The sequence below is a fragment of the Yamadazyma tenuis genome, chromosome 4, assembly GCF_029203305.1.
Source record: "Yamadazyma tenuis chromosome 4, complete sequence".
NCBI classification, from domain to species: Eukaryota; Fungi; Ascomycota; class Pichiomycetes; order Serinales; family Debaryomycetaceae; genus Yamadazyma; species Yamadazyma tenuis.
The window spans coordinates 99,004-117,174 of NC_089464.1; the positions used below are offsets into that span (position 1 = coordinate 99,004).

Below are 18,171 nucleotides of genomic sequence, written 5' to 3' on the forward strand. Positions count from 1 at the left end.
ATTTTATTAATAAGTTAGCCAAGAAGCTCTTTCAAGAACGCCGTATTAGTGGGTTTTCTCCCCAATAGCTCCTCAAGGCTCTCCATTATTTCTCTCGAGTTTCCTGTGGACAAAATGACATCTCGATACCTCAAGCCACTTTGGATGTTCATTGGATCTTTCTTAAACAACGAATAAAACATATCTGCAGCAAACACTTGGGAATATAAATATCCATAATAACTGGAGGAATATCCAAGAGCAATATGGCGGAATGAAGCATATCCTGGAGTTCTAATAGCATCAGCAGGAATCAACGAAATATCTCCTCTCATATCGTTCCACGTACTCAATAAGTCAAAGGTTTCCAAATCTTCCTCATTATCGATAGTGTGGCATTTCATGTCAAATAGACCCAAAAACACCTGACGAAGGTTCAATAAGGCTCTATTGACACTTTTAGATTTAATGAGCTGGCCAAGCAATTCATCACTTATAGGTTCTCCAGTTTGATAATGGGAAGACAAGGCTTTTAACTCGTCTTGGGACCAAATCCAATACTCAAGCATTTGCGATGGAGCTTCAACAAAGTCTCTAGGGACTCTAGTGCCATGAAACTTGGCGTACTTGGTTTTGGATAGAATACTGTGGACTCCATGGCCCAATTCATGAAAGAAAGTCTTGAGCTCACTGTGCTTCAACAAGGCAGGCTTGTCTTTTGAAGGTTTGGTAAAATTGCAGACCAATGCGGTGACAGGATATTGTCTTGTTCCATCGCCCTTCTCGAAACCTGGTCCCAAATTGAAGTTAGCAGCATGGCCGTATTTACCTTCTCGAGGATGCAAGTCAAAGTATATGATCCCAACAAATGACGGGTTTCCCAGTTTAATATTCTGAAAAACTGCAAACTGTTTTACTTCTGAGTGCCATGTAAATTCAACAGGGAGGTTGGCCAATTTGTGGAATTTGATATCAAAAATGGTTTCGTATATCGATAGCATCCTTTTGATGGTCAAGTCTAACGGGAAGTACTCCTGGATCTTCTTGTGGTCAACTTGATATTCTTTTTCCAACAACAAGTTATCGTAAAAACTCTGGTCCCAAATATAAAAATCGTCTTGTGGAGAAAGTTCCCGGGACCTTAAATCTTTATATTTCAACTCTTTCATGTGTTGAAGTTGTTGTTTGCCCAAAGGGGTTAGTTTAGCCCGCAAATCGTGAAGGAACGTCAAAACATTGTCCAGAGTTTTTGCTATCCTCTCTTCCAAAACAAAAGCAGAGTAATGATCGTAGTTCAAAAGCTTGGCCACTCTGTACCTGAGCTTGAGCATATTCAAGAGTATAGTTCCGTTGTTTGCACACTTGGACTGATTTCCAATGTAGGCTCTTTTTCTGGTATCTTGGTTCTTAGCGTATTTCATTACTGGGAAGAAGTCAGTGTACTTGAAAGTCATCTTATACTTTCCGCCATCGATTTGGAACTGATCCACAACATCATCGGGAACACCCTCCAATTCTTCTCTGGTAAAAGCTATATATTCGTCAATTTCATTTAATGCCCGTTTAAATTCAATCGCAAGCTCAGAGAGCTGAAGCTTATAATTCTTTAGAACTTCCTGCTGGTCATCCGGCAATTCCATGCCATTTCTTTGGTATCCCAACACCTTCTTATCCAAGTAACGAGTAGTTTCCGGGTCCAGGTGTTTGGCTTCTGCCAATTTCTTGAACACTTTATAGACGTCTTTCCTCTGCAGAGCCTCAATCGAGTACTTGTCTAGCTTCTTCAGCACGGCATTGGAGGCGTCTCTCACATCCTTCTGTGGAGACACAGACAGGTAGAATGTCAATTGGCCCTCGGAAAACCATATTTCTTGCACTGTTTGCAAGTACGGAGCCAACGCGTTTTCTGTAGTAGGGTTCTCAACAGCAGCGAATTTGTTGAGGCATTCGTCTTGGATACGTATCAAGTCTTCTGCTTTCTGAAGAACCTGAGAGGGCGTGTGGTCCCACCGAGGAAGTGAAAGCTTGGAAATGAGGTTATCGTAGTCGATTTCAGACATGGTAAATATGGTTTTGAAATTAAAACGAGCGTTGTGAAAGAATGGATGCTAGGCGAATTTCAGCGACTATGAGATTGATCCTTTTTATACCAGGAATCGCACCTGGATCCTAGCGCCATGTATTTGTAAACAGAGCCATATAGTGGGAAGAATGTTCACAAATACTGCTGTCACAAAAAGAACTGGCACAGATAGTGACTGTTGAAGAAACAAGTATCCTAGGGTATTTGTGATGATATTGGTGGCTATTTTGGAAAATTGGGTGGTTCTGATGCCTGAGACGACAGTCACGCTGTATAGGGGGCATATCAAACATAATATGTAGACGGTGGTAGTGAGAGTATACGCGAGGGACATGGTAGGTTGGATAAAAGTGGATGTATGGATCAAAGAAATAAATGCTGCAAAAAATGCGAATCTATACAAATGCCTTGGGGATGTCTATGTCACAAAAACTTCAACCAACTTGCCAAAATCAAGCCCGTCGCCCGAAGCCAAGTCAAAGATGTTGAGCCCGTCCAAGTTGAACACCCCTCGCGAAAGCCCGATGATTTTGACGTTGGTCTCAAATACACTGTTGGGTTCCAATGGGCCGATACGCACGTCGTTATCAAGCAACAACACTCCATTATTATCGAGTTTGAGCGAGTTGTAGAGCGAAAAAAGCGCCGGTTTCATGTACGCTGGCACGAGGTCCCGTTGGCGGAGCGGTTGTTGCGAGACCAGAGGGGTTGACGCCGAAATATCCTTTTGGCCCTGGAGCACGAGCGAAAGCATCATGTTTGACAGAGAGTTGTTGATGGCCTGGAGCTTCCACACCGTCACCTGGCCCAACGGAACCGTGAGATTCCCGTTGAAGGTGAGTTTAAGTCCAAACAAAGAGGGAGAAATGCCGGGATTGCACAAGTTGACGGTCATAGACGAGTTGGACGAACCTTTACGGAAAAGCACCGGGTTGGTGGCAGTCTTTTTGAAAGACAAGGTGTTGGCGGTGGACAAGGAAGAGGCCCCGGTAGTAACAAGCCTACGCTTTGCAAGCGTCTGTGGCGGTTGTGCTTGGGTCAACATGGACTTGAGTGAGTTGCTGATGGGCGGTGCGACAAGGTTGAAGTCCACCAAAGGTGACCAGGAGGTGGAGATGGTGCTACTATAGGGCGAGGCTGCTGGGCCAAGAACCTGGAGGTTGAGGGTCACGGTGACCTGGCGTGAGGTTTCGAGGGACTCGTTGTTGATGAGTTTGAAGTTTAGGTTGATGGACTCGTCGACCGCGAAGTCGATGGGGAAATGGTAGATGCCTTCGTTGATGTTGATGATCTGGCCGGCGAAACTCAACTCGAACTCGTTGAGGCGAATGTGGAGCGACGAGTGGTGGAGGTGTGCGAGGTGGTCGGAGGTTTCGACGTTGAAGGATGCAAGGAGTTCGTTGTTTTTGCCAGCGGGTTTGGTGGACTTGAGTTTGACGACGAGGGCAGAGAGAACTGGGAGCGAGACGGTAGCGGGGGTCACCGACGCGACGGCGGTGGAGTTGTCGGTGTGGGAAATATCTGCCACCACCCGGCTGTCGAGGCTTTTTCTGGATGTGTCTGTGTCCTCAATGATTGTGCTCAGGAGAAACATGTTTGTAGATGAGAGGTTCAACTCGCGTAGGAGGTTACGGGGATGGCATGGCTCGAGGTCCGTGAGGGTGGCGATGGTGGAAGTATTGGAGGGTGGGTCATTGAACCTGATGGTGGCGCTAAGGTGGATTCGGGGCGAGTTGAGCTTCTTGTTTGGATATTTCACGGGGATGGAGAATCGGTATAGTTTGAACGGCAAGCCGTCGTGAAGGTCCAGCGCCACGAGCTCGTCTACCACTAGCGACTCCACCACGAACAGTGCCGGCGAGTAATTGGGGTCTGTGTCAAGGATATCGCCGGGAATAATGCTGACGTCTAGGAACACTTCAAAATGGGACAGGATGGAGACGTGGAGATCGGGGTGTTGTTGGACGAGGACGTAGCCGGCGAGGTGCTCGTCGAAGAAGGCCACGTCGCGGGCGGCATAGAGCCGGTGGAGAAGCAACTCCGGGTCGGCGGTGGGCTGACTGGGGAGATGGATCAGAATGTGCATAGTGAGAGTGAGAGTGAGAGTGAGAGTGAGAGTGAGAAGTGAGTGAGAAGTGAGTGAGAATGAGTGAGAGTGACAGTAGAGATGAGACGTGAAAAGACAATTAAGAGAAGTGAAAAGACAAGCAAGAGAAGTGATAGAGAAGAAAGGCCCCAGCTCAACACCCGTGATTCTATAATGTCTATTAATGCTTAATAAATAATTGTCTTAAATACGGCTAATGGGCCTCTTCCGTGAAACACTCAACCACATCTCGTGCCAAGTGGTACAAAAAACCCAAACAGCATCCAACTGTCACCACCACCGTCGCCACTCCGTACACAGCTCCCACGGCCTTGAACGTCTCCATACCATACATCTTCCCAAGCTCACTATTGCTAATGGCCATGGTGCCCAAGGGAAATGTCATGGCCCAGAAACCCTTATTGAACCGAATCATACCTTCAAATGGCCCACTGGTACACACATGTTCCGGGTTGGGGTTCTTGGTCAACACCTTCGTCAACACTGACGCTACCGCTATACAGGTGTTGAAGTACCCAAACGATATGAGAAAAAGCCCTGTGAGAGAGCACACCACCATCAACACGGTGGCAATGCTGGTGGCGGCCTCCAGCAACGTTTGGCCCATGTTGTGAGTGAATTCCAAACCGGCCAATTTTGCAGCCATCGCCGGCACGAGCTGGTGCAAATTGTTACCACACAAGAGGATCAGAAATGCTCCTTGACCCAAAAACCCAATGGGGATGAACGTGGTGAACACCATCGTGGTGTTGGGGATCTTGTGCACAAGATACTTGTAGAAGATTAGTGAGAGCACAATGAACGACATGGCCATGGCGTTGGCCCAAAGCACGTAGCTCACCACCACCGTGAGTACCTGAAGATTCCGGTGCGGTAAGTCCATGGCGAAGAGCTGGCCCGCCGATGAGGTGACTGTCAATGCCACGATCGGCAAGAGAAGGGTAGCATGGAAGTTTTCCGGGGAAAAGTGCTTCTTTGTGCTGGTTTTCACCAAAAACGTGAAGTAGAAAATCACCACCGCCGTGTACACGCAAAGGAATACAGACACCCACCAGAGCACAAAGATACCGATGATGAACGATGGGCCTGTCACGAAGTAGAGCATGTTCACCATCGAGTTGTATCCCATGGCGAAACATCCCATGAACGGGGCCACCTTGGGGTCGGTGTGGAATTTGACCAAGTTCCCCCGTACGGTGGAGGCTGAAATGACCATCAAGACAGTTCCACAAAGGAAGAAAAAGATTCCTAGGGCCCACAAAATGAGTCCCACCACCCGGAGCCAGGCGGCTGGGTATGGGAAGTGGTAGCAGATGGCGGCAGAAATACCGGTAGCCATCACATTGACAAAGTATGCTGGTAGGAAGTTATTGACGAGTTTGTGCGATGCTTTGTGGTGGAGCCGGTTCCAGGAGGAATATGGTTTTTGTGGAGGGGAGGCATGAGAGTCGAGTTTTGTGTTTTCTGTCTCCACATCTGATTCCGTGAAGGAGTGGTGGTGTTGAGCTGGTTGTAAAGAATTTGCAGCCATTGGTGTGAAATGGGTAGGTTATAAAACTGAGGCGCTGGGAACAAACTGTGGCGCTGACTATGTGTAGGGATCCGACTATTTGCAGCCAAGCGGAGGTCGGGGAGGCGGAGAAAGAGCGGTGCAGGGGAAAGCAGACTCAAATACGCCGATGGACAGTTGAATATATCTGGCCAGAATGCAGTTGGGGGGGATATGACTCTATGTTTATAGGTGAAGGAAAAGTTTTTTAAGAAGGAAACATGACGCACTTTGAAAAAAAGCGGCCGAAAAACCCTGATAGGAGCGACGGGCATCCGCACCATTTTTGCCTGAACCGGAAATGGATTGCGAAAGGGCACGTGTGGAGGGCCACCGCTCACCGGCCGTCGGGCGGATGGCCGCCCAATCAGCGTGGGCGGAAGTACCACAGCGGTTGTTTTGGAGGCCGCCGTGAGCAAGTTTGAGACCCCGAAGGGGGGTGGGCCTGCACACAGCCCCAAAAGCGGTGCCGCCGATCGCGTGACGGTTGAGCGGCCCCGCCCCAAATAGGTGTAGCCAGGGCGCACATGGCGGCCCCGCCTCTCAAGCTATTTAAACAGCCCGTATCCGCCCCCCGACTGCCTCCCTTTTGTTTTCACATTCGCAAATTCACAAAAATACCCATCATGTTATCTACCCAAATTCCCGCCCAAGGACCTTTATCGTCCTCCCATAGTGCTAGGACCAGTGCCAGGGCCACTCCCACGGTGGAAGACCACGCCACCCCCCGCTCCGTCCCCGACTATGACGCCGAAGAAATTCCCGATAACAACTTTGGCCGCTTGATCCGCAGCCTCAAGGCCGCCTTAGGCCCTAACAAAGGTTTGTCTTGCAAAGACATCGATATTGAACACATCAAATGCCTCATGGAACAATACGAGGCACGTGACGACGACTGGCTCAAGTATGCGTTGCACGACCCATCCCGTCCCTACACCAGAAATGGTATCATCAACCTCAACGGTAATGCCAACCTCTTGATATTGTGCTGGTCTCCAGGAAAAGGAAGTGCCATCCACGACCATGCCAACGCTCACTGCTGCATGAAGATTCTTAAGGGAAACCTCATGGAGAGTTTGTACGACATGCCACAAACAGAGGGTCAGCCATTGGTGTGCAAGAAAGAAACCGTGTTGAAGAACCAAGAAGTTGGATACATTGCCGACGATATTGGGTTGCACAAGATTTCGAATCCAGACCTGGAAGTGTCTGTGTCGTTGCACTTATACACGCCTCCGTACGCATCGATGTATGGGTGTAGCATGTATGAAGCTGGAAATGGGAAGAAACACCATGTTGATATGAGTAAGTATTATAGTTGGCAGGGACAGGTGGTGAGTGTGCTGGGAGGGCTGTCGTGTTAGACGTCAGCGCCTGTGCTCAGTGCCGCCAGTGCCAGTGCCGTCAGTGTGCCAGCTTTAGCTTAGATAGATGAATGAGATACGATAATTATAATAGAGTCAGTTGACAGTCAACGAATAGAAGACAAATAGTTGACAGTCAAGGAATAGGAGATAGTCGCAGTGTCAATGAATGGGAGCAGCACAAGACGGACAGTGGCACACGTTGCAATACAAAAGTACAGTTCGTCAGTTCTCCTCGCTGTATCGCAGCTTCGCGCTCGTCGCACTCAAAATCAAATCTCATTCACCACTCCAATACCTCTCCCATACCCCATCCCCTTACCTCCATGCCCGACCTGCCGCTCGTCTACTACGGGCCGCGCAACCTTCAGCCGCTCAACCATGCGATGCGCCACGGCTTCGAGTTTGAGTACAACTCCGAAACCTTCCTCACCTCCCTTGCAAACACCTTCTACATCTACTTTGATGATAAGCGTCACAACACAAATGGAAACCCGGTAACCCCCGCCATCAAGGCATCCGCCGAGTACGCAAAACACTACCAGGCCATCGCCGACTGGAAAATTATGAAGGAACGCCAAAAAACCGTCAGTGCCATGCTTATGCTATGCCTTAACTTAGGAGTCGACCCTCCAGATATTATGAAGACATATCCTTGCGCCAAGCTCGAATCCTGGTGCGATCCAACCGCATTTTCCGACACCAAGAAAGCCATCGAAACCATTGGCAAGAACCTCCAGTCTCAGTACGAGACCCTCACCCTCCGAACCCGGTACAAACAGCTGTTGGACCCCAGCGTCGAGGATGTCAAGCGGTTCTGTAATACTCTCCGACGCAACGCCAAAGACGAGCGTATTCTCTTCCACTACAACGGCCACGGCGTACCGCAGCCCACACTGTCGGGAGAAATTTGGGTGTTCAACAGAGGCTACACCCAGTATATTCCCATCTCCCTCTACGACCTTCAGACATGGCTTGGGGCTCCCGTCATTTTTGTCTACGACTGCAACAGCGCCGGCCACATTGTCCACAACTTCAAGAAGTTTGTCCAGAAACGTATTGATGACGATAATGAAGGAAACCACGACATTTCGTCGCCGCTGCCCACCTCATCGTACCTCGATTGCATCCAACTCGCGGCCTGTCGCTCCAACGAGTTGCTCCCCATGACGCCCGACCTCCCGGCAGACTTATTCACCTGCTGCCTCACGTGCCCCATCGATATTAGCATCAAATGGTTCATCATGCAGCTGCCGTTGAGGAAAAGCTACTACGACCAGCTCCCCCGTAACGCCGTGGGAAACGTCGTGATCCCCGGAAAGTTGACCGAACGGCGTACCCCTTTGGGCGAGTTGAACTGGATCTTCACCGCCATAACTGACACCATTGCCTGGACGTCTCTCTCACGGCCTATTTTCAAACGGCTTTTCCGTCAGGATTTGATGGTGGCAGCCCTTTTCCGGAACTTTCTTCTCGCCAAACGCATCATGCCGTTGTTGAACTGCAACCCAATCTCGGACCCTCCACTTCCCGAGACCGTACGCTTCCATACCATGTGGGAATCGTGGGATTTGGCCATCGACCAGGTTCTTTCGCAACTTATTCGCAGCCAGACCATCCCACAGCTGGTGCTGTCTCCCGTCACCACCACCATGGCCACCACCAACTCACCCATAAACTCTACCGCTAGTCCCGGCCAGCACTCAACCTTTTTCGAACAACAACTCACGGCCTTCGAAATCTGGCTCAAGTTTTCGGCTCCCTCCACCAAAGAGCCTCCCGAACAGCTCCCCATCGTGCTCCAAGTGCTTCTTTCACAAGTCCATCGTCTTCGGGCTTTGATTCTCCTTTCAAAGTTTCTTGACTTGGGTCCATGGGCCGTCTACTTGTCCCTTTCCATTGGAATATTTCCCTATGTACTCAAACTTCTCCAGAGTCCCGCACAAGAACTCAAGCCGGTGCTCATCTTTATCTGGGCCCGCATCATGGCCATCGACTATAAAAGCACCCAGCAGGAATTGTGCAAAGACAAAGGGTATAATTACTTTTACACAATCTTGAACGGGTCACCATCGGCCAGTGGTAGTGGTCCGCTTATCAACGACGACCACAAGGCCATGAGTGCGTTCATTCTCACGCTTTTCATCAAAGACTTCAAAAACGGCCAGCGGCTCTGTTTCTCGGTGGAACTCATTAACAATTGCTTGCGGTATATGGCCTTGAGTGAGAATCCCCTTTTGCGGCAATGGTGTTGTTTGCTTTTGTCTCAGCTTTGGCGTAACTATCCCGATGGTAAGTGGATCATCTATAAAGATGGCTACTTGAGCAAAATGCTCTCCATGGCTAGCGATCCTATTCCAGAAGTCAGAACTGCTATTGTTCTTGGCATGACTGCGTTCTTATCGGACGGGTCCAGGCAACAGAACCAACCCCAGCTGCAAGGCCAGCAGTTGCAACAACAACAGCATGGAGCTGCTAATGACATGCGTAGAGACGAGCTTCGCCAGCAGGACTTGCGGTTGGCCAACATCGTGTTGGGCCTTTTGGGTGACGGGTCTGCCATGGTCCGCAAGGAGATCATCTTCTTCATCAACAAGTTTGTGGCCAACTACCACCAGTTTTTCTTGGTTGTGGCTTTCAACCAGTTAGAGGAAGAGGTGGTATTGATTGACAATTCCAACCAGTTGAATGACTTCCGCAAGAAGTCACCTGCCTACGGACTGATCTTCAGCTCGGTGTGGAAGGCGCTTTTGATCCTTGCCGAAGATCCACATCTCGAGGTCAAACAGCTTGCAGAAACCTTGATCGATACGGTAATGTTGCAGTTGAACGAGAGTGAGTTGGGTCCGTTGGTCAGAGACATGCAGATGTACTTGTTGAGCAAGTCCAGCATCAACATTAGTGAGAGCTTCCGTCCAGCGCAGCCTATTGTCAACCGACACTTGGGAGGAGCCGGTGCCAATGGAGGTGCAAGTTTGGTTGCCAAAAGACAAATTCTGAGTGCACTGATGGTGCTGAGAAAGAATAACACTCTCACCATCAACGGAGCAAGACGAGTGGCTTCGGCCTCTCATGCCGACACATCGAGTGTCCATTCCGAATCGTCCCTTGCCGAGTCGCTCACCAATCGTCTCAAAGGACTTTCTCTTGCCAAACTTGTACTGCTGCTTCACATCAACGACGATACCGAACTCAACAACTTCACGCGGATTCTTAACTCCAGTCCCGTTAGTTCCAACTATCACGCCGAGTACCGCCCCAAGCCTCCACGGTTTACACCCAGGGATGTTTCTGCCGACGTCCATCTCTCCGAAGAATCGGGTTTTTTCGAGTACTCGTGTGAATATTTCCAAGAGCCACAAATGAGCAAGAGCGAGCTTGATGAACCTGGTTCCCAGGAGTATATTGAGCGTCTTTGGCGTCGGAACAGAAACGAGGCCATCATTCAAGAAACCCAGCCCCAGAAACAAATGGCCATTCGTGGTGACTGGGGTCGGTCTCCCGTGGTTCTTGACAATAAAACGCAGCCCAAATTGATCAAGTTCACCCAATTCGAGAAGAATTTGGTTGTATGTGACGATAAAGACAACGTGACGGTATGGGACTGGGAGACTGGGAAGGTGGTCAACCGATTGAGTAACATGAACCCAGCCGGCACCAAGATCACCGATATAAAGTTCTTGAACGAAGACGATTCTCCATTGATGCTCGCAGGGTCGAGCGACGGGGTTATTAAAATCTACAAACACTTTACGTCCGACAGAACCAAGCCCGAGCTCGTAGCTCTGTGGAGAGCCCTTACTGACCTTCTTCTTACTGCCAAAAGTACAGGGCTTATCTGTGAATGGCAACAGTCCAGAGGTTCACTTTTGGTTACGGGAGACGTCAAAATCATCAGGGTCTGGGATGCTCCTCGTGAGCTCTGCCTAGTAGATATTCCTGCCCGGTCGACCCTGGCGATCACGTCCATCACATCGGACCAGGTTGCTGGTGATATCTTTGTGGCTGGGTTCGATGATGGTAGTCTCAGAGTCTACGACCGTCGTCTTGATCCCCGTGAGTCCATGGTCCGCACATGGACCGGTAGTTCCCATCCAAATCAACACCAACAACAACGGTCTCGTGTTGCCAGTCCAATTCGTAATATTCATATGCAAAGAGGAGGATACAGAGAGTTGGTATCTGGAGCAGCTGATGGATCCGTTCATCTTTGGGATATCAGGTCATCAGACCTGGTGCTTTCATTCGCCAACACCGAGAAGTCACTCCGGTGCCTCGAGGTCCACGAACATGCTCCCATCATTGCAACCGGCTCGAAGTCGGTGAACTTGTGGACTTCTTCTGGTGACTTGGTGTACAATTTGAAGAATCCGCACGAGCTGTCGACGTACTTGGGAGGTAGAACTCTGAACTACCTTTCGGGCGTGGCCCTCCACCCACACCGGATGATGGTGGCATCAAACTACAATCAGGATGGGAACATCAATGTGTACACCTGTGTGGACATCATCCAGGAGTATTAGAAGCACCCATTCTGTGATCTATGTATTCTATGTCAACTTGCTCGACCGAACCATACACGTAGAAGTCTGTTGTAGTCTGATATAGTCTGATATAGTCTGTTCCAGTCAGTTCTCATCTGTCCCTCTGTGTACCCCACGATACACCGAGAGCCAAATGTCGCGCATGTCGCGCACAAAAAAGACCAGCCCATCCCTAAAACCAGTTCAACCTCCACCAAAAGACCCTAGACTCCCATCGGAGTTCTTCCCCATACACCGGCTATTCTCTTCATACTCCAAAACCCCCCACCGTCTTCCCACAGACATATCGCTCCACCGCACTCCGTCTTCGGAGTATCACCACATGACTTTTTCGCACTCTCGTTTTCGCACCTACTTCATCTTACCAACAGTCTCCTCCATTAACCATACGATGTCGCTTCTGCTTTCATCGTCCCCCATCCACACAACACGGCATCCGCCCGACCCCGAGCCGCCTATGCCCTTCACCAGGCCCCCCGACACCTCCGATCTCACCCTCCCCCAAAGAATGTTGAGTGCCAGTTCAGGCTCCATTTTGACAGCTTTTGTGCTAACCCCATTCGACGTGATTCGTATCAGAATGCAGCAGCAGGAGATCATGCCCGAGTCCAAGCCATGCTGCTCATCGCACTACCAGGCGGCTCCGGCCGCCACGGCCACCAGAAACACATTGGTGGCCAATACTTCGGTACTCGCCCCAACTGAGTCGCATCTCTTCTGGCTAGACAAGGACTACTGCAAAAACGTCAAAAATTGTACGAGAATCGACTCGACGTACCAGGGGTTTGTCACCATTAGCAGAAATGAGGGGCTTCCAACCCTCTGGCGTGGGATCTCGTTGACGTTGCTTATGGCCATTCCTGCCAACGTAATTTATTTCACCGGATACGAGTATATTCGAGATAACTCACCCATCAGTGGGCTGATAAACTCGTTGTTGTGTGGGGCATCTGCACGGCTCATGGCCGCCACCGCGGTGGCGCCGTTGGAGTTGGTGAAGACCAGATTGCAGTCGATTCCGTCGTCTCGAGCCAATCCCCGGATGCTTCTGAACGTGCTTGCGGGAGCCTTGGCCGACGTGCGCACCTATGGCGTACGCTCCTTGTTCAAGGGCCTCCAGATCACCTTATGGCGCGATGTACCATTCTCGGGAATCTACTGGTCGTTGTACGAGATGTGCAAAAAGGAGTTTGGCCTGATGTTTGACGCCAACTTCGACATGGGCACCCACGCCGAGAACGACTCGCGCGTGTTTGCTACCAGCTTCTTATCCGGGTCGGTGGCTGGGTCGGTGGCAGCGGTGTGTACTCATCCATTCGACGTGGGCAAAACCCGGTTGCAAATCAGTCAGGATAACTCCAAAGACACCAAGCGCTCGACGATGTTCAAGTATTTGTTTAACATATACAAGAACGAAGGCCCACGCGCGTTGTTTGGAGGACTAGGGCCACGGGTGATCAAAGTGGCTCCGGCTTGTGCCATAATGATCTCGTCCTACGAAATCACCAAGATCTTTTTTAAGAACTGAGTTGGTAATGTTGCCAAACTCAAACCTCACAGCATGTATATACTAGGCAAAACTTACATATAGATATTTAATTCCAGCTCTCGTTACCGTGGAAGTGGTCATAGATGGGCCTGTCAAATTCGTCGTCGGGCACAATCCGAGTAGCAGATACCACTTTTTTGCCCAGACTATATTTGCAGGAACTGGCTCGGCCAGCCTCAATGGAGCACTTGGCACAGTGGGAAGCCATTGAGGTGTGGCCATCCAGCTTCTTATTTTCTGGTAAATTGGTAACTTCTTTCGTGGCATTCAACCCAGGAAACCTGTTTTTACCCTTGAGACGTTCCTCACATCTGACGGCATCTGCCTCTAAGTTGACGGCCATGGCCCGGACCTCCATGGCGTAGTTTTGAACTGCGTCCATGAAATTCTCATTGATGGCTCGGGCATAGTGGGTTTCCGAAATCCTAATATTGGCTGCGTTCGTCTCCAAAGTCTCCAGAGCTTTTTGGGCATTGAACAGTTTGTCGCCATATTTGCCAGACTCAACCTTCCACTTCTTCTTGAGGTCCACACGGCAGTCTCGAAGCTTTTTGACGGCAGTTTCCTTGTCAGCCACCACCGTTAGGGCCTGGCGAATTTCTTCGCAGCCAGTCAGCAATGGCAGATACCAATTTACCTGGGCCCTGAAAATCCCGGCCGCCTCCTTCAAGATCAAGTTGCACTTGGGATCAACCATATTATCGCCCCAGAAGTCCAATTCCTTCTGGAGCTCACTGCTGTGCTTGAGTAAGTTTTGGTACTCTTTTTGTACCAGTTTCAATTTGTGTTCAAGCTGCTTGGCAATGACAATACTGGGGCCGAATTCCTCGTCAAAGTCGGATTTGGAACTGGTGGAGATCGACGCCGATGCTATGGTATTTCTCACGCCCGTGAGAGTGGAGATTTTGTCTAAAACTCGGTGGAGGGCCAGGGCAGGACCTTCCACTAAGGACTGTTTGAAAATGCTCTGGTTCTCCTGTTGAGTGTTGATGGTCCTAGCAGTCAAGTATTGGGACCGCGGAGGTGTGTCGCTGCCACCGAAGTGGCGGTACTGGTCTACACCTGAGATGTGGGCACACATGGGGAGAAACAAGTTGTTTGTGGTGAGATCCACAAAATTCGCAGCCGCTCATTTTTCTACTTGCTTATCTATTCGTTAATATAAAAGTGGCCTATTTCTTGGTGGCATCGTCGTCCAAGTTCAACCCCGTGTACTTCTTGATGGTTAGTCTCAACGAATCCACCATCGATGTGACCTTGGCCTGACTCGATTCAGTGGTTTTCTCGAGCTGAGTCACAATCTGCTCCGATTTCTTCACCAACGACTCCTGCTGCTTCGCAACCTCGGGGAGCTTCTGCTGCTCCCACTGCCACAACAACCCGGTGGTGCTGCCAAACGTTTGAGGCAAAAAGTACCTAAAAGAGCCCACTCCCAAAATCACCGGGTACACCACCTTTGCAAATACCGATCTTTGGCGAGCAAGAATGGTTCCCAGGAGAAATGCAATCGCTATATATGCAGAGTTGGGCAACAAATCCTCCGATTTATCGTGCAATTGGCTCACGGTCGACGTGACTTTTTGCTCAGCTTGGTGATACTTGGAATATCCATCATCCACAAGACCGGTGGCACCCGCATACACGTTGTACACGCTCTCCCGTACCGTCTTTATGCCTGCCTCGAGAAAGCTGGGCGATTCGACCAACACTCCGTTCACTATTTTCTGTGAAGGTAATGGAGACGCCGGGTCCGACACTGGAGCAGAGTTGAGGGATGGTTCGTCTTCATAGAAATTCCGCTTGGATTCGTTGAGCACACTACTGGAGGATGTCTGGTACACCACCAGGGCCGCCACGATGGCTGCCATCTTCTTGCTGGAAGTTCTGGCAAACATGGCTTATAGATGAAAAGATTCCAGTTGGTTGGACAAAAAGTGTTTTGTCGCGCACCGCTAGACGCACGACCACTAAGTAAATCACTAATCAGTAGATACTACTTTTTCTAACAAACACATTATCCACCCAAAAACCATGTGGTCAAGGCATATGAGGTATGCTGGATTCACATCAAGGTACCAGCGAATACTGTTATCGAGACGTGTAGGAGGTTTCGGTGGCCGCAGCAACTCCAATACCGCTTATAACCCCAGCTCATCGCAGCCAGATTTTGGTGCCAATATATCTTCATTCCACTCTATAGGAGGAAAGGACAACAACTCAGATCAGAAATTTGGATATATTGTCAAAGGAGATGAGAAAGAACAGGCGGTTCTCTCCAGAGATGATTTGGTTAGCTCTCCGTTCAGAAATGATGATGGTTCTTTCATCAAAGGCGCTAATGCTGAGGAAGCAAGATTACATGACAATACTCTAAAAGGGAGAGCCCACCACACGGCCATAAGGCTCCCTGATGTCATTGCTGATACCATCAACAACAACATCTTACGGTTGACTTCTCCTGGCCGGTTGAGAACAAAAGTGGCTGACATATACCAATCGGTACAAAAGGAACAACTACAATCGGCTCCTACCAACGGAATAGAGGCCAACGCCCACATCGCAGCATTGTTCCTCCAGGACTACGCTCACTGCTACCAGGTTCTTCAGGAGTTGAAGAAGAGAATGGGCCCGTCATTCAGTCCTAAGAGAATCTTGACTGTTGGATATGGACCTGCCACGGGGATGGTTGCTTTGAACGAAGTCATGGGTGACACATTCAACCCCGAGTATAAGGATGCATATGTGATTGGCCGAGAAAATAGAGAAATGAAGAAAAGAGCCAAGATCATCTTGTCAAGGCAGTTAAACGAACAGCCATTTGGAGAAATTGCCCTTGAAGAGGCAGAAGAAGTTGCTGAAACCGAAACAGAAGATGCGTTGACCGAAGAACAAGCACCAGAGACACCTGAGTATGTGGGACCCGTCGACACGACGCGGATCGAGATCAGAACCAAGTTGAGAGATTCGTTGCCGACTGCAAAAAAATACGACTTGATCATCGTGAACCACTCATTGTTAACCAAAGAACACCATTTCCCACGGGACGTCGACGTCAACATGCACATGCTTCTTCGGCTCCTAGAGCCCCAGGGCCATATTGTTCTTGTTGAAAGAGGCAATTCTGTTGGCTTTGAAACGGTCGCAAGAGCCCGTCAGATCATGATTAGACCCGAATCTTTCGAAAAAGAAAGAGGTAAGGTTCCCCGTCCTTACATCAAGGGTTCTTCCATCAAGCCCCAGAAGCTTCGACACGTCGATCAGATCATCACCGAAGAGCACATCAAGCACGAAGAGAAATTACTTGAAGAGCTTGACAAAGAACTCGGACAATACCACGCCAGCGACTCAGACATCAGTGAACTCGAGCAGACCATCATCGAGAAGTATGGAGACGTCAGCGAGGACGACTTGAAGTTCGAGTTTGAAGATGATAAGCGTTTTGAAGTCAACGAACTTGGGGATCCCACTCTTGGCCCAGAAAGTGTTGATTACCATTTGGAAATCGTGGCTCCCTGTTCCCATCACTCCAAGTGTCCATTACAGCTAGGCGACCCCAAGTACTACAAGATCCCATCCCACAAGCATCGGCTCAAGTTCTGCTCGTTTGACAAGGTTGTTGAAAGACCCAAGTATACGATGGAGTTGAAGAGAGGAAAGAAATTGGCCACGGCGTGGGACAAGGGTGCCGAAGACGGGTTCGGATTCGACACAATGAAGAAGAGCCAGGTGAAGAAGCTCAGTGGTTCTGGAAGACCTGGAGGCAATAATACCGAAAGTGGGTCTTTCACCTACTTGATCGCCAGAAGAGCATCAAACGAAATTAGCGACATCCAGAAGATCGAGTACGAAAGAGTCCACAACGCCTCATCTGAGGTGGACCTCTCCAACCCCACCAACTGGCCCCGGGTTTTGGATGTCCCCGCTCGGGTGAAGAATAACGTCAAACTCACTACTTGCGCTCCCTCGGGGAATATCGAGATTTGGCAAATTCCCAAGAGTTTGGGTAAACAGGAGTACCACGATGCCCGCAAGGTCGACCAAGGCGACTTGTGGGGTCTCGGAAAGAAGAGTGTGTTGGTGAAGAACCAGCTCAGTGAAAAGGTCAGAGATAAGTTGGATATTTTATCGAAAACCCAGAAAAAGACGTTTAAGAAGGAGCAGAGAAAGAAGGTATGGAAGAAATTGGTGAGCCAGTCGGAGCATGACTTTGAAAATGACATTGTGAAGTTTTCTGACGTGATGGCCACGAACTTGGAGCAGACGAAGAAGTATAGGAAGCAGGGACAAAAATTTGATGTGGATGTCTCCGAGTATGATGGGAAATAGTCTTTCTATCACATGTATATACTGTAAATAAACCTTTCCATCACATGTGTATACTGTAAATATCTATCTCATACACAAATATACCTGTAAGTATCTATCTTGTACACAAAAATATATACCCTGTAAATCTCTACACCTTGTACACAAGTATACTTGTAAATATCACCTCGTGCACAATACACTGTATATCACCTCGTACATAAATATGTTTATTAACTATAAACGACGTGGTCGTTACTTTTGTATGTCTTGCAACTTATTATCACGAATTTGCATTCGCCATGTCCTATAGTACACAAATCAAAGTGGGGGAGCTTCTCCATCGTTTCGTAATTGTCATTTACTTTCTTCTGAAAGACGAGCCTTCAGTCAACTTGGCCTTACCACCGGTTGGAGTACACAAAACAGTGGCACATCCGTCACAGGTGACGGCAGTTTGGGCATGAGAGAACACGGTGGTGATGTTCATACATCCGTGACACTTGACATCCATAAAGTAGGATCTTGGAGCTTGGACCAAGGCCTTCTTCTTGTGTTTCTGAGCTTCGGAGGCTGGAGAAGGGTTTAATAAATCTTGAACTAAAACCATGATGTACTGTGATGTGGAGGAAATTTTTCCAGAGGGAGTGAAAATTTTTTCTATTCACCACTTGGGCGAGCACACGACCGG

General features: G+C 49.2%; 10 protein-coding genes across 10 annotated transcripts; 4 read left to right on the forward strand and 6 right to left on the reverse strand. All coding sequences in view use genetic code 12, as the record gives it.

Annotated features, from left to right (window-relative positions):
* Window positions 1-14: 14 nt before the first annotated feature.
* On the reverse strand, window positions 15-2,039 carry PRD1 (metalloendopeptidase; the record flags this gene model as incomplete). Its single annotated transcript, XM_006684570.2, has 1 exon — window positions 15-2,039. One exon carries the CDS (start codon window positions 2,037-2,039, stop codon window positions 15-17), a length of 2,025 nt encoding a protein of 674 aa, XP_006684633.1.
* Window positions 2,040-2,480: 441 nt separating this feature from the next.
* PSN45_003121 (uncharacterized protein) lies at window positions 2,481-4,148 on the reverse strand (the record flags this gene model as incomplete). The annotated part of the gene is made up of 1 exon (XM_006684569.2): window positions 2,481-4,148. The coding sequence occupies one exon, from the start codon at window positions 4,146-4,148 to the stop codon at window positions 2,481-2,483; it is 1,668 nt and encodes a 555-aa protein (XP_006684632.1).
* A 214-nt stretch (window positions 4,149-4,362) lies between these two features.
* On the reverse strand, window positions 4,363-5,700 carry SSU1 (Plasma membrane sulfite pump involved in sulfite metabolism; the record flags this gene model as incomplete). Its single annotated transcript, XM_006684805.2, has 1 exon — window positions 4,363-5,700. The coding sequence occupies one exon, from the start codon at window positions 5,698-5,700 to the stop codon at window positions 4,363-4,365; it is 1,338 nt and encodes a 445-aa protein (XP_006684868.1).
* A 644-nt stretch (window positions 5,701-6,344) lies between these two features.
* On the forward strand, window positions 6,345-7,200 carry CDG1 (cysteine dioxygenase; the record flags this gene model as incomplete). Its single annotated transcript, XM_006684568.2, has 2 exons — window positions 6,345-7,052; window positions 7,177-7,200. The coding sequence occupies 2 exons, from the start codon at window positions 6,345-6,347 to the stop codon at window positions 7,198-7,200; spliced, it is 732 nt and encodes a 243-aa protein (XP_006684631.2).
* A 208-nt stretch (window positions 7,201-7,408) lies between these two features.
* Window positions 7,409-11,605, forward strand: KOG1 (Target of rapamycin complex 1 subunit kog1; the record flags this gene model as incomplete). The annotated part of the gene is made up of 1 exon (XM_066158016.1): window positions 7,409-11,605. The coding sequence occupies one exon, from the start codon at window positions 7,409-7,411 to the stop codon at window positions 11,603-11,605; it is 4,197 nt and encodes a 1,398-aa protein (XP_066014113.1).
* Window positions 11,606-12,134: 529 nt separating this feature from the next.
* MTM1 (Carrier protein, mitochondrial) lies at window positions 12,135-13,154 on the forward strand (the record flags this gene model as incomplete). Its single annotated transcript, XM_006684567.2, has 1 exon — window positions 12,135-13,154. The coding sequence occupies one exon, from the start codon at window positions 12,135-12,137 to the stop codon at window positions 13,152-13,154; it is 1,020 nt and encodes a 339-aa protein (XP_006684630.2).
* A 67-nt stretch (window positions 13,155-13,221) lies between these two features.
* PSN45_003126 (uncharacterized protein) lies at window positions 13,222-14,256 on the reverse strand (the record flags this gene model as incomplete). The annotated part of the gene is made up of 1 exon (XM_066158017.1): window positions 13,222-14,256. The coding sequence occupies one exon, from the start codon at window positions 14,254-14,256 to the stop codon at window positions 13,222-13,224; it is 1,035 nt and encodes a 344-aa protein (XP_066014114.1).
* Window positions 14,257-14,347: 91 nt separating this feature from the next.
* PSN45_003127 (uncharacterized protein) lies at window positions 14,348-15,070 on the reverse strand (the record flags this gene model as incomplete). Its single annotated transcript, XM_006684565.2, has 1 exon — window positions 14,348-15,070. One exon carries the CDS (start codon window positions 15,068-15,070, stop codon window positions 14,348-14,350), a length of 723 nt encoding a protein of 240 aa, XP_006684628.1.
* Window positions 15,071-15,206: 136 nt separating this feature from the next.
* On the forward strand, window positions 15,207-17,501 carry RSM22 (37S ribosomal protein S22; the record flags this gene model as incomplete). The annotated part of the gene is made up of 2 exons (XM_066158018.1): window positions 15,207-15,226; window positions 15,326-17,501. The coding sequence occupies 2 exons, from the start codon at window positions 15,207-15,209 to the stop codon at window positions 17,499-17,501; spliced, it is 2,196 nt and encodes a 731-aa protein (XP_066014115.1).
* Window positions 17,502-17,841: 340 nt separating this feature from the next.
* rps27_1 (40S ribosomal protein eS27) lies at window positions 17,842-18,090 on the reverse strand (the record flags this gene model as incomplete). Its single annotated transcript, XM_006684563.2, has 1 exon — window positions 17,842-18,090. The coding sequence occupies one exon, from the start codon at window positions 18,088-18,090 to the stop codon at window positions 17,842-17,844; it is 249 nt and encodes an 82-aa protein (XP_006684626.1).
* Window positions 18,091-18,171: the final 81 nt, after the last annotated feature.